The sequence below is a fragment of the Manihot esculenta genome, chromosome 8 (genome assembly GCF_001659605.2).
Source record: "Manihot esculenta cultivar AM560-2 chromosome 8, M.esculenta_v8, whole genome shotgun sequence".
Taxonomy (NCBI): domain Eukaryota; kingdom Viridiplantae; phylum Streptophyta; class Magnoliopsida; order Malpighiales; family Euphorbiaceae; genus Manihot; species Manihot esculenta.
In genome coordinates, this window is record NC_035168.2 from 34719342 (window position 1) to 34734766 (window position 15425).

At 36.3% G+C, this 15425-nt stretch overlaps 3 protein-coding genes across 9 annotated transcripts; 2 read left to right on the plus strand and 1 right to left on the minus strand.

Annotated features, from left to right (window-relative positions):
- On the plus strand, window positions 1-3662 carry LOC110621785 (probable L-cysteine desulfhydrase, chloroplastic). 3 transcript variants are annotated; one of them, XR_002489022.2, is made up of 3 exons: window positions 1-1576; window positions 2817-2913; window positions 3279-3662. XR_002489022.2 is itself a non-coding variant. In XM_021766087.2 (2 exons), exon 1 carries the CDS (start codon window positions 16-18, stop codon window positions 1570-1572), a length of 1557 nt encoding a protein of 518 aa, XP_021621779.1. In that variant the 5' UTR covers window positions 1-15; the 3' UTR covers window positions 1573-1576; window positions 3279-3662. The 3 variants fall into 3 exon arrangements, 2 of the variants coding, with proteins under 2 accessions (XP_021621779.1, XP_021621780.1); XM_021766087.2 differs by lacking the exon at window positions 2817-2913; XM_021766088.2 differs by lacking the exon at window positions 2817-2913 and having other exon boundaries at window positions 3283-3662.
- A 2325-nt stretch (window positions 3663-5987) lies between these two features.
- LOC110620255 lies at window positions 5988-7447 on the plus strand. Its single transcript, XM_021763907.2, has 2 exons — window positions 5988-7054; window positions 7155-7447. The coding sequence occupies exon 1, from the start codon at window positions 6173-6175 to the stop codon at window positions 7007-7009; it is 837 nt and encodes a 278-aa protein (XP_021619599.1). The 5' UTR covers window positions 5988-6172; the 3' UTR covers window positions 7010-7054; window positions 7155-7447.
- Window positions 7448-10107: 2660 nt separating this feature from the next.
- Window positions 10108-15358, minus strand: LOC110620827. Of its 5 annotated transcripts, none has more exons than XR_006351719.1 (5): window positions 14910-15358; window positions 12086-13526; window positions 11257-11992; window positions 11050-11168; window positions 10108-10333 (listed from the first exon to the last, which is right to left on the minus strand). XR_006351719.1 is itself a non-coding variant. In XM_043959096.1 (3 exons), the coding sequence occupies exons 1-3, from the start codon at window positions 15160-15162 to the stop codon at window positions 11803-11805; spliced, it is 1884 nt and encodes a 627-aa protein (XP_043815031.1). In that variant the 5' UTR covers window positions 15163-15358; the 3' UTR covers window positions 10419-11802. The 5 variants fall into 5 exon arrangements, 1 of the variants encoding a protein (XP_043815031.1); XR_006351718.1 differs by lacking the exon at window positions 10108-10333 and adding an exon at window positions 10419-10824; XR_006351717.1 differs by lacking the exon at window positions 10108-10333 and adding an exon at window positions 10419-10859.
- Between the last annotated feature and the right edge of the window lie 67 nt (window positions 15359-15425).

The following is a 15425-nucleotide window of genomic DNA, read 5'->3' on the forward strand; positions in this document are numbered from 1 at the left end:
AATAAAATAATAACAATGGCGGGAGTGGCAATACAGTGGAAGCATATTGAACGATGGTCCATTTGTCCATATGTCACGAAAGCATTATCTTCAACATCCGTCTCCTCCTCCTACTCCTCCACCAGCGCCACCACCATCACCACCACAGCCTTCCTACATGCTCTCTCCTCTCCTTTCCTAACTCTAATTTCCACTTCAATGGCCACCCATAACCACCTAAACCATACCCTCAATGGCGAACACTGGGACTCCACCACACCCATTACCAAAAAACCCAAACTTTCTTCCCCTTTCCCCACCTCCATTATTACACGCTCACAAATCCAATTTGAATTTTCCCATCACGACCTCTCCGTCGCTCGCATCAACAACGGAAGCTTCGGAAGCTGTCCTCAATCTGTTCTCTCCGCCCAGCAGCACTGGCAGATCCAGTTCCTCCGCCAGCCTGACCACTTCTACTTCAACCAGCTCAAGCCTGGTATCCTCCACTCCCGATCCATTCTCAAATCCTTAATTAATGCTGACCACGTTGATGAGGTCTCCCTCGTCGACAACGCCACCACCGCTGCCGCTATCGTCTTGCAGAAATCCGCTTGGTCCTTCTCCGAAGGTAGATTCAGCAAAGGGGATGTTGCTGTAATGCTTCATTATGCGTACGGAGCTGTGAAGAAGTCCGTTGAAGCTTACATCACGCGTGCTGGTGGACATATAATCGAAGTTCAGTTGCCGTTTCCGGTGAAATCGAATGAGGAAATCATTACCGAATTCCGGAAGGCTCTGGATAAAGGGAAAGAGAACGGGAAGAAAGTGAGACTCGCTGTGATTGATCATGTTACTTCCATGCCTAGCGTACTGATTCCTGTAAAAGAATTGGTTAAGCTTTGCAGAGAGGAAGGTGTCGACCAGATTTTTGTTGATGCAGCTCATGGAATTGGATGTGTTGATGTTGACATGAAAGAAATTGGGGCTGATTTCTATACCAGTAATTTGCATAAGTGGTTTTTTTCCCCGCCTTCTGTTGCGTTTTTGTATTCAAGAAAGTCGAAAGATAAAGGCAACGATGATTTGCATCACCCTGTGGTTTCCCACGAGTATGGAAATGGGTTGGCTGTTGAGAGTGCTTGGATTGGAACTAGAGACTACAGTGCTCAATTAGTAGTTCCTTCAGTTTTCGAATTTATCAATAGATTTCCAGGTGGGATTGAAGGAATCAAGAAGAAGAATCATGAGTCCGTTGTGGAGATGGGGAAGATGTTGGTTAAGGCATGGGGGACTCATCTTGGGTGCCCGCCAGAGATGTGTGGGAGCATGATCATGGTTGGATTACCAGTTGCTTTGGGGATTTCCAGTGATTCAGATGCTTTGAAGTTGAGAACTCATTTGAGGAACAGCTTTGGGGTTGAAGTTCCAATATATTTTAGGCCTCCAAAAGATGGAGAGATTGATCCTATTACTGGGTATGCTCGGATTTCTCATCAAGTGTACAACAAAGTTGAGGATTACCACAAATTTAGGGATGCCATCAACAAAATTGTTAGTGATGGCATCACTTGTGCATGTCTCCCTAATTGAAGAGGTACGCCTTTCTTTCACTCATGAGTCATGATTGTCTCTTAGCTGTTTGATCATGAATTCAGTTTGTCTTTTTCATGCTTGTTAATGCTCCGTTATTCTATCTATTATGTTCAGTTTTGAATCAGTAATCTAATACTTGTATAATCTATCTTCCAAAGTGGTATATGTTAATTATGAAACAGGGGGAAGTAGATAAACTGAGATTGATCTTGGAGCTGATTCGAATTTGTGTGCTTTAATCTAAATGATTCAGAACAATGAATATGCCGAGCATGTCTCTTATGCAAATTTGTCTGTCATGGCATATTATTCTTGAAAAGTGGCCAACTTTTAGAACTTTGTGGCAAGAGTGTAGTTAGCGCGAGTGGTGGCACCCTAATAGATGCTCTTATAGAATTAGAAATGAGATAATTAAATTTGTCGCTTAAAAAGGAATCCATTTTGATGGACCCTTCGTTATTTTATGGTCTGACTATAACAACTAGGCAAGCATTTACCCACAAGTGAGCTTAGGAGCATTTTTCCTAAAATGTTGATGCAAAAAGTTTCACCTGTTTATTGAAATTCAAATGATTTTCTTGCTCGTTTCTTTTCAGTGGTGTTTATATTGATGTTGTTGGAATTTATGAGATTCCATTATAGGGGGAGTGTTATGGAAAATCAATATTTATATTTTCTATATTCCTGTTTAGTTGAAGAACCCTTTAATTTATGGTATCATGCAATCTTATAGATCTGCAGTCAAGTACTAAACCTTTGTGAAAAACAATTTTTCATATCATCAATTCATATCCTCAACCAGTTGGCCTGGTTTCCAATAGATTGCATTGCATATCATTTTCAAAATTTTCTTAGCAACACAATGATACAACTAAACTGCCCTCGCAAGTTCCCCCCTGCTTATGAAAGGGGGAAAAAAGAAGAAACAACACCGGTGCTGTTTACCATTACTAATATTTTAAGTAATTAAGACAGGAGAGCATCACCTAGAGTTCAATGGGATTGGTTATCTATCACATGCTGCCTTCCCCCTTTTTCTGTTATGCCGTTTATCTCGTGAAAATATTTATGTTACTGTTTTTTTAATAATTTGATAGCTTTTTTCCCTTCTTTACCTTGCAATCCATCTTGTATGCTTGTTTATTCCTTTATTCATTAATGCATCATAAATTTGTGTTTTTACTGCTCCTATTTCTTTGCCACTGCGGCATCGCCTTATAATCCTTCCCACCTCTTTTTAGGCACCCTTGTCTCACTAACGTTGATTATTCATGGGGTTCCATTTAAATGGTCCAGTGAGAACAGAAAAAGAATCACATAAGGCCTAATTATAGTGAGGTAGAATTTCTTGCTTTGATATTAAAAATATATGTTATTAGAGTGCAGCAGCATTAGTTGACAATATTTTCCTGCGCACTTGAACTTCATGAAAGAAGGTAGTATAGCACCAATCAATTTGTCACAAGATTTCCACATGTTATTATATATGAGGCACTGTGACTGTAAAGATTACCCTAAAACATCCCAGGCATGCTTTCAGTTTCAGTTAGTGCTTGCAAAAAACTAGTCAACCATCTCTGTGAATTAGGATCTACAACTTTGAGTTTTTCTGGGGGTGATGAAAACTATGTGATAATACCTGAATTTGGTTTGCCAATTCATGACTTTCTTTGTCTAACCTGTCCTTTTCTGTTTGTTTCTAGTTAGATGAGGCATACTAGAAGTTTTCCAATGAATAACAGCCATTGTACTTGGCCAGTGGTCATGGTTTCGGTACCATGAATCCCCAACCTCCCTCCCCAAAAAACGTGGATGAGTGCACAAAGCTGCAGCATTTGTTTGTTGTGAACTCATCAAATCAGTTGTCATCATAAAAGATCTCTGTAAATAAATGTTTTGATGACAATTTAGCATTTGTATGATTTAAATATAGACTGGACAATCGTTCATAAATATGAGTTTGCATTTATGTCCTATTGACCAAGGTTGAGGATCTAAACCAAGTTGTATCTTTGATTGCTTGGGGTTAAAATCAACTTCCTTGGGTGAAATTAAAACTCCTGATTCACATCAATGATTTTTGAGCTTCTCTGGCCTGCAGTAGTTAACTAAACAGTCCCATATGAACACAGGGTAGTGATGTTCTGTTTCAGAAAGCTTGAGTTGCTATTTTCATATTCATACTTAGTTTGAAATGATCAAAGGAAAAAAAAAAAAAGAATTCTTAAAAAATCTTAAGAAATCTTGTGACCTTTTTGATTAAGTGTCCAGTAAGAAAATAATCTATTAATTAAGAGCGTCGGAATCCTGAAATATTCCATGGAATATGCTCCGATGACTGATATACCAACATAAAGCTGGCATCATTGAGTGGTATGACAAGGCAACCACCATCCATTGCTACAGGGCAAGAGCAAAAGCTTTGCTTAGCAGCTCAGCTCATATCAGCCTATCCTTTTCAAATAAAATCATCCTTCTAACCACTACCGAAAAATAAGCAATTTGTAATAGCAGACAAAAACATAACTATACAAATTAGGTTAATTGACCTAAAAAGCTACAAGCTTACATATTTCGGTGATATTATCCAAAACTAACACCATGCCTATACCCATTTGAAGATGTTTACTTATATTGGAGTCAAATTTTGCGGGTGTTTAATTTGGTAAATTAGGATATGTTTGACAGTATACAGTTATATTTGGTTAGGGGTGTAAATGAACCAAACCGTTCGTGAGCTACTCGAGGTTCGGTTCGATTAAAGTTCGACTGCACTCAACTTGATTTCTAAACCAATCAAGCTCGAACTTAATTTTTAAACTCGTTTGGTAAACGAGCCAACCTTGAGCTCCATAGTATTTGACTCGTTAAGACTCGTGAGTTCGGCTCGTTTTTGAGTTCATGAGCAGACTTGCAAATAGACTCGTGAACGGTCTCGTTAAGGAAATTGAAATTGAATCATAAGAAAAATAAACTCAAACTCTTCGTATATTTTCATAAGTCAAAACTAAATTTTCTAAAATTCAGCTCTATAAAGTTTAGTTACACTTTTAAACTTGATTATATTTAGATTATTAAGATTTAAAAATTTATCTTTATAAGTTTACAAACTAATTTATAAATATACTTATGTAACTAAAATTATTTTAGTTTTAAACTTATTAGTTTTAAATTAAATCTCATTATACATGTAAGTAAATTAAACTATTTGTAAATTATTCGAGATTAAGTTCGATAAAAACTCAATTCAGTTCGATAAAAATTCGATTCGTCTAAACTCGTTTGTTAAACGAGACAAGATTGAATTTTTTAATATTCGACTCGATTCGTTTACACCACTGTATTTGGTGTATATTCAAATTTAGTAAATAATACCTATATCAAGCCCAATCTTTGGGCCGCGGACGGATGGTCAGTAATTTTTGGGCCGCGGACGGATGGTCAGTAAACATGAGCCCTTTGAATATTTGCCTTTCAAACTTTTTATTTCTGCTTGTGGTATATGAAATTGAGGAATCCTATGGAATTTGTTGTTACTGTGCAGCCACACTTTTCTTTTTTTGCTCTAAACGAACTAAACTTTGGAAATCGAAAATATAGAGAAGAGAGGGAGAGAGATAAAGAGAGCAGGAGGGGAAAAATTAAAATTGAGGATTGAAACTATAGCTAGTTACAATGAGGGATAAACTATATCTTCATATACTAACAAAAACTAGATGTAAGTATCTAAATGTATGATGAAAATAAAATTGGAGGACTAAAATGGTTTAATTTTAAAATAAATGGATTCCAATATTAATAATGACAATAATTAAAGGTCTAAATAATAATTTACATATTCTTTATATCTTAAGAATTATATTTAGCTTATACTTTTTTTTTTTTCTAAGCATACTCGATTAGTTGTTTCTATGGTGGTGAACATGGAGGATTTCTTTTCTTGTCAATAGTTCTGGTGATTTGGGTTTAGATATTGTGAAGTGGGCAGAATGAAATGGGTTGATTGATTGAATTGGATTGGATTTCTTTGTGTTGGGTTTCTCTCTTGAGTTTGCTTACATCCAATACTTTGTTGTCCGTTGGCTTTTAATGCAATACTGCATGATAAAAGAAAAAATAAATAAAATGAATTAAGATTGCTGTGGAAGTATAATCAATGCTCTTGTAGTTTAATTTCCAAAAAAAAAATGGTCATTAGTTATAAAACTTACAGAATAATTGAAAAATATTTTTTCTAATGTAATTAACAAAATATAAAGAAAAAATAATAATTTATTAATTATATAATAATTATACTCACATATTTAATTTACAAATATATCTGAGTAAAACAACCAAGTCTCATATTTTATTTTCCTAATATTAATTTTCTATTTAAAAAAATAAAACTATATAGTAATTTACCTGATTTATCATTGCGCATTTCTCTTTCTGAGTTCGTTCTCTCAAAATTCTGTGACCGCTGCAAGGTGAAAATTCTCTCATAAACCCTCGCCCTTCCCCCGACCGGTGACCAGCGCCGGTGAACAGCACTGCCACCGCTACCACCGCCACCAACGAGTGAAACCCTAAATTCGCTCTTCCTAAGTGTATCGAAATGAATATCCCAATAGCATCAAAACCCAATACAACCCCTAGCATCAACAGCGATGCCAATACATCTGCTGGACAATGCGGCAACTGCGGCTCCAAAGACACCTGCCTCCTCCACCACGTTCGCCTCCGAGGCATCTATCGCCGTCTCTGCACCTCCTGCATCCTCCGTCTCCATCCTTCCTCTTTCTGCCCTTCCTGCTTCACATTCTACGATTCTTCCCCTCCTCCTCCCTCCAAGCGCCAATCCTGCTCTACTTGCCCCTCCCTCACCCACTCCCACTGCGTCCCCTCCCACCCTCCTTCACCTTTCCCCTTCCTCTGCCCGCCTTGCGCCGACCCCAATTTCTCTTTCTTCCACCTCGATAAAACTAATAATCGAAGCATTGATAAGAAAATGGCCACGGTCCTTCTTTGCGCAGCGAAGATTGCGGCTTCCTCCATGGCCAAGGCGGTGATCGTGGCAAGGACGGAGGCTGAAAGGAGGGTTAAGGAGGCGGCTGTTTGTAGGAAGAAAGCGAGAGAGGCGTTGGAACACGTGGCTTTGGTGGCAAAGAGAAAAGAGGTGGAGTCCGTGGAGGTTTCTGGATCCGGGAACTTGGGGAAACGGGAAAGAGGGAGCGTCGATGTAACCGTCATCGGATCACCCAAGAATGTGGAGCGGATTGCTTCTGCTGGAATTGCAAAGAGCAATGGAAATGCCAACAAAAATTCAAGCCAATTGGAAAAGGGTCTTGATAATGGAAGTAATGCAGAGAAGAAGCAGAGCTTGACCAATAATCCTGGTAATGTTAACGTTAAAGAAGAGGCTGTCAAGTCACTTGTTCATAATAACTCATGAGGATTCTTCACTGCTCCAGCCAATAGCCAAAAGCTGATACCCTAGGTACAGCTTTCACTGCTGATATTCAATGATCAAGATGAACTTTCCCCTTTACTTTGTGTTTATAAAACGCTCATCCTGATCATACTGCTTGATTTTGCAGATGCATAGGTCGCTAAATTACTGGAATTCTCTCTGATACAAGTAAATCTTGTGTGACATGTCCATGCCAAAAGAAGTACTAATTTTCTCCCAGCGCATTACATTGTTTATACACATATATAATGGTTGTTGTTATGTACAATTGATTAGGGAACTTGTTCATGTAGTTTGATTAGATTCTGGCTGGCCAAGTTTAATTCTTTACTGCCAATTTCTTGTACCATTTTACAACCTATTGTGCATTCACATCAGTGGTAGTAGAAATTATTGGAACTTCCATTTTTTTCCTTTGCATACTTTTTCTGGTGAGCCCATCAATTTTTTGTTATTTTACTTTAATTTTGATATTGCTGAGTTGGTATCTTTATCTAGTTTTATTGCATAGTAGTAGCAGCATTAACTCTGTTCAATTGCATAATTGGATTTTCTGTTTATTGGTAAACGAGTTTAGCTGTCAACTATATAGGGTTTTATAGGTGGAAATTTTTTCTTATTATATTGATGTTTGAACATCATGGATCATGCATATAGAATTGGAATTTTAGAAATTGCTATCTTGGTAAGTTACCTGAAATTCTTCCTAAAGTTGACAAGCAATAACTAATCCAGGTGACAACATTGATTGAAACTTTTTGAAGTTCTTCCTAAACTAGGGATTAATGCTGGGATTGGAAATGTATTGAGTAACATGACCATTTGTCTCTGGTCTTTGGAACATCTCATGAGTAACATGATCATTCAGAGGTTCAAAGTCATACACCCTATTTTCATCTGTTTTAGTCTATCATCTGGAGACATGGTTTTTCTACCATGATTGCTGATTAACCTCATGCAAAGCCACAGAATCAAGGGTTGCCCACTTGACTCTGCCCTTCAATATGAAGCCACTCATCTTCTATTGGGAATTCCAGTTCTCTATTAATTACAGGATCCATGTTTTTCTTTGAATCTTGCGTATATCTCCTTTCCTTTGGCCTTTCTTTTTTATGGAAGAGAATACCACAAATACTTCATAGATCTATTGCTGTTTTTGGCGACGAATCAATTGCTGCTCAATAATAGGAATATGGATGGAATGATCCCATCTCTCTCCATTGTGACAACTTTATGGTTACATCATTAAAGACTGAACTTTAATGCTAAATTTAGAGTTTTATTGATATTGTTAATTGTATAGTCTTTTCTCCATACCAAAATTCCCTTTTAATCCATATTCGTTCCAACAATACATTTGATACATCCAATAAATTGAGTAAAATATCGACTCCTTAGAATTAAAAATTGAATAGACTTCTTTGAACAAATCCAGAATACAGGTTTCTCAACCTAACACTCAAACAATTCCAACATATCAAGTATAACATATTTCTTAATATATTTTATCCTTGAATATATTTTTACACTTTTTAATTTAAATTTATTAAATTAAAATTATAAGTAACTTGTAAAAAAATATATAAAATAGTTTCACTTATTGTGAAATTTTCATAAAGTGATAAAATTGCTCATTATGAACTTTATCATGCACTTTTTTTTTCTTAATAAATCATCGAATATATAATTAATTTAGAGTAATCATTTTTGGTTAGGTAAATATGAATTTAAAAGTATATTTGATATGAACCTCGCAAAATCCCACATTGATATTATAGAGGAATTGGAAGTTATATATAATAGCCAAATCAAAATTATTGCATAATTTAGATTAATCAATTTAATTAAATAAATATAAATTTAAAAATTATTTAAATTAATTTTAATCAAGCTATTACCAAGTATATATTTGGTTTAGTTTATCTTATACCTAAAAAGTATATAAAATTAACCAAATGAATGATTATTATAAAAAATGTAAATGTTAATCCATTATTAAAACCAGTAATAAGCGTGTGTTTTCTCATAAACAATTCCGTAGTTTCATATGAGAAAATTTTTAATTCAAATATAACGAGAGGAAAATTTTACGAAAATATATGATTTTTTTTTTTTTTTTTGAAAAATCTAATGTATGAACCTTGTTAAAATTAGTGAACATATTAAAATAATTGCTTAAAGATGGATAATGACTGAAAAAAAAATATTTTTTTAAACTAATGAACTCAATTGTTTAAATTAAATTTAAGGAAAATTACGTTTAAATTCTTCAATTTTTAAAAAATTCATTTGTCCATCTATTTTTAAAAAACGTAATATACATTTTTATATTTTATAAAATTATATTTTTTAAACTTTCTGTCGAAAATACCATTAGCCCCTTAAATTTTTACATTGTTTAATCTATGTTATTTTTTTGATTATTTCTATTATTCAATCTCTACAATTTTAAATATTTATATTATTAAGTCTTTAGATCGAAAGTTATAATAATTTCCTTAACAATTTCTTTGAGAAAAACTAAAAATTTTAAATTTATAAAATATATATATATATATATCGAGTGATTTGAAATAAGAAAAAATAAATAAATTTCATAAAATTTCAAGAACCTAATGATAGTTGTCCTTTAAATTTGTCACTTATATTAGAAATATATGAAATTAATAATCAAATTGATAAAATAAAAATAATTTAACACAAACTGAAAAAACTTTGGTCTTTCTTGTCATTTAACCTTTATAATATAATATATTATTAAAAAAATTAACAGTGAAATTTGAACATGAAAAAAATAACTAAATAAAACGGGATTTTAAGTCCAATGCTCTATTTTTCTATTCATTTAATCAACTATGATTGCAAATAGCTCTCTCTACCAGATCAACACTAATTTTCTATTTTCATTTATTAGCACTTTCTTCTGATAAAATTTATATCGCTTTCCATGAGTTTATTATAATGCTCTCATGGGGTGTGAATGCCAGCACAAATGAAAACCTTCCGCAGTTTAGAATTAAATAATAATAAGAAGATTTTTCTTTTTTATTGATTCTAAAATTTAGAATAAAGGCCAGATTCATTTTCAATTAAAAGAGATTTGCATTTTAATGATAAAATATTCATTCCAGAATAGAAGCAGTTCAAGGACAAGACCTGTTGAAAACTACATAATCCGTCCTGCCTTCTGTTATATGATAGCAAATGCTGCAATGAGAATTGAGACGCCCATAAATAACATCACTTCAGCTGCCTCTTTCCAAGGCCCTTCCGTTAGTATCCCATAAAACTTTTTTGCATGTAAATCTGCAAGCATAACATTGCATATTGAATTTGACGATTTATAAAAGTTGGAGTGATCCCAAGCAAAAAGTTGCAAGTAAAATAACTCTTGAAGTAAACAACCTCATCTATGCTTTTATTCAAGCAAAAGCATACACTACTAGTAGTGTGCAGATGCACCAAATTTTTGTTCAACTCAACCCACATGCTTGGCTCATGCAATAGTATTTTACATATAACTAAATCCCAAATTAAAAGGTCTGATACCAAACAAGTTACAGGAACATCACCTACTCAACGACCTAAGTACACATTTGGCAAAAGATGTTTACAGCATATTATCTCCACAGCCCAAACCATCATTTGCCGTTTGGTTTTCCTTTACTTCTTTCATTTGACATGACCATGATGGTCGGTGACGTATATGTTTTTCAGCAAACAGTTCCCAACTACACGCGATTTCTTGTATTACATATGTAGTTCCTTGATGCTTTTCCATGAATCACTTGCATCTTCTGTTTCCATCAAGCATTTAAGCTTCCCAACTCATCTTTAAGGATATAAACAAGGATACATCTATATAAGCTTGATTTCATACGAGAAGAGCTTAATAAGCATTAGATTAAATATTTATATATAAATTTGTGCGAAATTAATTATGCACAAATCTAGATATAAACATTTAATCTAATGGTTGTTAAATTCATTCTCATATAAGCAAGAACTCTCTGCAGCCATACCTTATAAACAAATTTCGGTCAAACTTTCCGTCATATACAGGTGGATTCCTTTTGTGCGTCGAATAATCCATTGCTGGTTTGAGGTAGAAATTGATACATCAATCCCTGTCAATGCAACACTAGAAGGCATAGCGGGTGGTCAAATATCTAGCTAAAAACTCCACATGCAGCAGATAATAAATATTTCTTGATGTTTGGATGGCTTACTTTGAAAGCATGCAACAAATCCATTATAATAAAGCAAACCCCAGCAAAACCACTAAAGATGCAAGAGGAGCTACAGAATGTCCCTAAGGCCCTGTATTGCACTACAGACAGCTCCTTGCACCAGCTCCCAGCTCCCCAGCTGCATTTCAGGACCCAGGAGTTTGTGCGTCCAAACCCCCACATGCCAAATTTAAACTAAGCCCACTGTTGCAATACCTACACAAGTAAATTCCAACCAGCAATGTGCTATCTCTGACAATTGTGTGGCATATTCACCCACTTAAGATTGTCCTAGCACTTCTTTAAATATCATCCTCAAGTAAAAGCTAAAGAACTTTCTCAGGAATGGGAAATTAAAATAACTAATCCTACACTCATTCTTTCACCAGAAATCGTACTCCCACCATTACCATCAACTTCCTGATTCTCAATGGAAAAAGAGCATTCTCTAGTCTCTGCTGTCATCACTTCTAACCAATTATCACCAAATTTAGATCCTCAAACCTATCTACAAGGTCCTTTTCCTCACTATAACATCGGTTTAACTTATGGAGAAGATGCAGATCCTAACTCTGTCTTCGCCTCTGCAAGAGTAATGGTAAGCGGTTGCCAACCAGATTGAGGGTGTACAATCATCCATTTCTTTATGGCAATTACCATGTTTAAGATCTTAAGTATATTGCCCAAAGCAAGTTCTTTCAGGCACATGCTCTTTAAAATAGTAGCAGCTTCATACCTGCATAACAAATGAGAGGGAATATAGAGCATTTCACAATCAGAGGAGAAATAAAGAGTCAAACTGACTCAAATAAACGGTAATGGGCCTTACCTGCACTGAGAAGATAGAATTGCAGATCGTCCAGCAGGAGATGTCAGATATTTTTGAATTTCATCCCATACTGCTTTTGGATATTCCTTAGGATTACCACCAATAGGGTTCACACATTTCCACAGTTTCTCATTCGTACCAACAAACAACTGCACAGCTCCTAAGTTCTGTTTGACAACCATCTGATGCTCAATAGCACTCTCAAGGGCCTTTTTAACGTCAATATTCCGATGTTTGGGATCTCCATATCGAATGCAATCAGCTATATTTGCTTCAATCGGCATTATCTTTTCACTTTTAAGGGTGTTCAAGGCAAGTAAGATAACTCCTGTAAGGCCTTGAACGTATTCTGAAGGTTTGGGGCATCCTGGAGTTCCCCATATAACATCAACATGAGCAACATTGGTAGCTCTTACTGATGATGAAGATTGTAGATATTCTGGACAACTGGGATATCTATTGTCCGGTGTCTCATGGTATCCTGATGGCATGTTTTGTGAGACATATCCATTTTGTGAGTTATTTAAGTTAACAGACTTTGAAGCCTTTTTCTTCATATCATGCTTTTGTTCTCCACCTCGTCTTTGAGCAGCTGGAGGGTTGTGAAAGCTGGTTGGGTATCCAGAAATGTTCAAGTTACCAATATCAGGCACATTGGTAAATGGTGCTGAGGTAAAGGTAGCCCCATTGGGCCTAGCAGGCATTAGAGGAGAAGTCTCGGTTTGAATATTAGGTGGATACAAACTACCTGCTGCAAAATCATGTTGCATAGCCGGAGTATTTGGCCTTACTGACTGTGGGTAGTGATTTTGATGGTTGCCATGAGCATGAGTGATCTCACTCCAAGTAAAGTTAGGATTTCCAGGAAGAAAATCTGGAGCAGGCCCATTCAAGGGACCTTTTGGAACATAAGGACTAGGCTGGTAAGAGTTTGAATTATGCGGATCTTCTTGGGTCCATACAGGCATATTTGGCACATTCGATGTTCTTGATCCATTTGTTTGGCTCAAATTTCTTCGGTTGGTTTTTCCTTTCTGTTTAGTTAAGGAAGGGTTTCTTTGACTACCCGTATTGAAATTATCAAGGTAGGAATCAACTGGTTGCTTTATGTGAATGGCATCAGAAACAGGAATCTGTAAAGTGTCTAAACTGGATGTAAAACTATTATTACCAAGCTGTTGTGATTCACCATCTGATAGTGGCGGTCCTCCAGCGAGAAGACTTGTCCAAAGCCATACACTCCTAGCAGCTGCAATGAGGGGTGCCGATGCTCTTTGTGGCTGTGCTAGAAGAATATTGTATCTCCTCATCCGCAACTGATGGAGTGCGTTAGAAAAGTCACGATCACCAGAGATTAACAAATAATTAGCAGGTGCAGGATTGTCCACTGCCCAAAATAACATATCTACAAGAATCTTCTTGTCACTTGCATCTTTAACACCTGTTTGCATAAAAATTATCAACCAACAGATACCACTATCTAAAGCTCAAGTTCTTCAACAAACTCGGGAAACACACAAAGTGACCAGTATAAACAGAAAGAACCGTTGCCAAGTAGGATTACAAGACAGTAGTATACAAAATTTACTAAATATGTTACATGGTTTAGGTGGCAAAGCAGATGTGCAGGAAATGTGGTAAAGAAATCACAGTAATGTTTAGTTATTGTTAAAAAATAAGACATTTAGGGAACTCTGTTACAAAGGGGGAAAGATCACCCCGCTACCCCCCCCCCCCTATTTTAATACATAAGCAAACAATTTTGCTATTGAGAGAGGGAAACTATCCACCCCAATATCTTTCTATCACCCTCCCTGTATGTGTGCCCAGGAACCAATTGCATAGTCCAGAAACTGAGCTCACCCTAAATTCTAAAATACCAAACTGACAATGCAAAAGTACAAGTACTGGTGGAAAATAACTACGCTACTCCTCCATAATCTAGTAAACAATGTCATACTATATGATACAATATAATACTCACCAACTCTGGGATTGTGACACTTGTCCAAACTGGTGGATACTTTAAAGATGGGACAGATTTTAAACAGATCTACCAGAGCAGTAAAGGGCCCTAAACAGGATATATGATAATGGATCCAGTCATCCCGTGACAGAAAATTACAGGATCATTAAATGATCTCTGGCTAAAACACTCCATTATCCAATTACGCCACCAAGACTGACGGTAATACCTTAGCAAATCTCTTCAGCTGGCTAAAGATTAAATGCCCAGCTGACCACAAAAAATTGATTCTTACATATATGACTGACTTCAATGTTCTAAAGGATCATTACAAACTTTGAGACCATGACCTTATTAACCTAAAAGTCTTCTGATCCCTTTGGTTCTAAATTAAGCCTGTAAACGCATCTCCCATCCAGGACCTGTTGGATCTAAAGCTTATCACTGTAATCCCAAAACCCATAAAGAAGAAAGAGGCACATATCAGTCTATCTCTCTCTGTTTGTGCCCAAGAATCAATTGCATAGTCCAGGAACTGAGATTGGTTTAGTATACCAAATTTACACTGCAAAAATACAAGTAGTGGTGAAACATAACTTGGCTATTCATCCGTAATGTCTGTAGTTCTGAAACATAACTAGGCTATTCATCCCTAATCTCTCTCTCTCTCTCTCTCTCTCTCTCTCTGAATAAAAATAGGCACAAATCAGTAATCACAAACCCCTAATGTCAATACAGTTTCTAAATCCAGAAAGTTAAGATCCGACAGTTAAAGTTAAATAACAAGAAAACATCAAAATCCAACAACCCAAACTATAGATCATCAACACAAGAGAGGAAGGAACACAAAGAAAGTACCAGCAGGGACGTGATTGAGTGCGATGCCGGTACTGGAGAGGGCCTGTTGTACAGCTGAGTGAATCCGGTTGGTATCTCCATAAGCAGTTATGGAGACTGGCCCACAATAGTTCATCTTGACCAAGGCGGAGCTGATGTTCTGGGCTATGGCATGTGGGTCGCATTCTCTGGGGACCTGGCAGTTCTCTATATCCCACCACACCGAGGTCTTAGCCGTGACGTACTGCGCCTCTGCTACTCCTTCGCCGCCCATAGTTTTCTCCGATGAATCCAATAATTGAAAATGAAAAAACTCAGCAAGTGATAATACCAGCGGAGGTAAAGAGAGGATCGCTCCGGCCGGCCTCTACTGAAGTAAGAAAAGACCTAAAGGTTAATTTAACACGAAATTTGGTAAGAAGATGCTGTTTGGCGTAATGGCGACTTTACACGGGTAGTTGCTAACGTGCGCGGTGATTTCCTGGGTTGGTGATGCGTGTAATTGGACTAATATCTGATGATCTGGTCTGGTCTGGT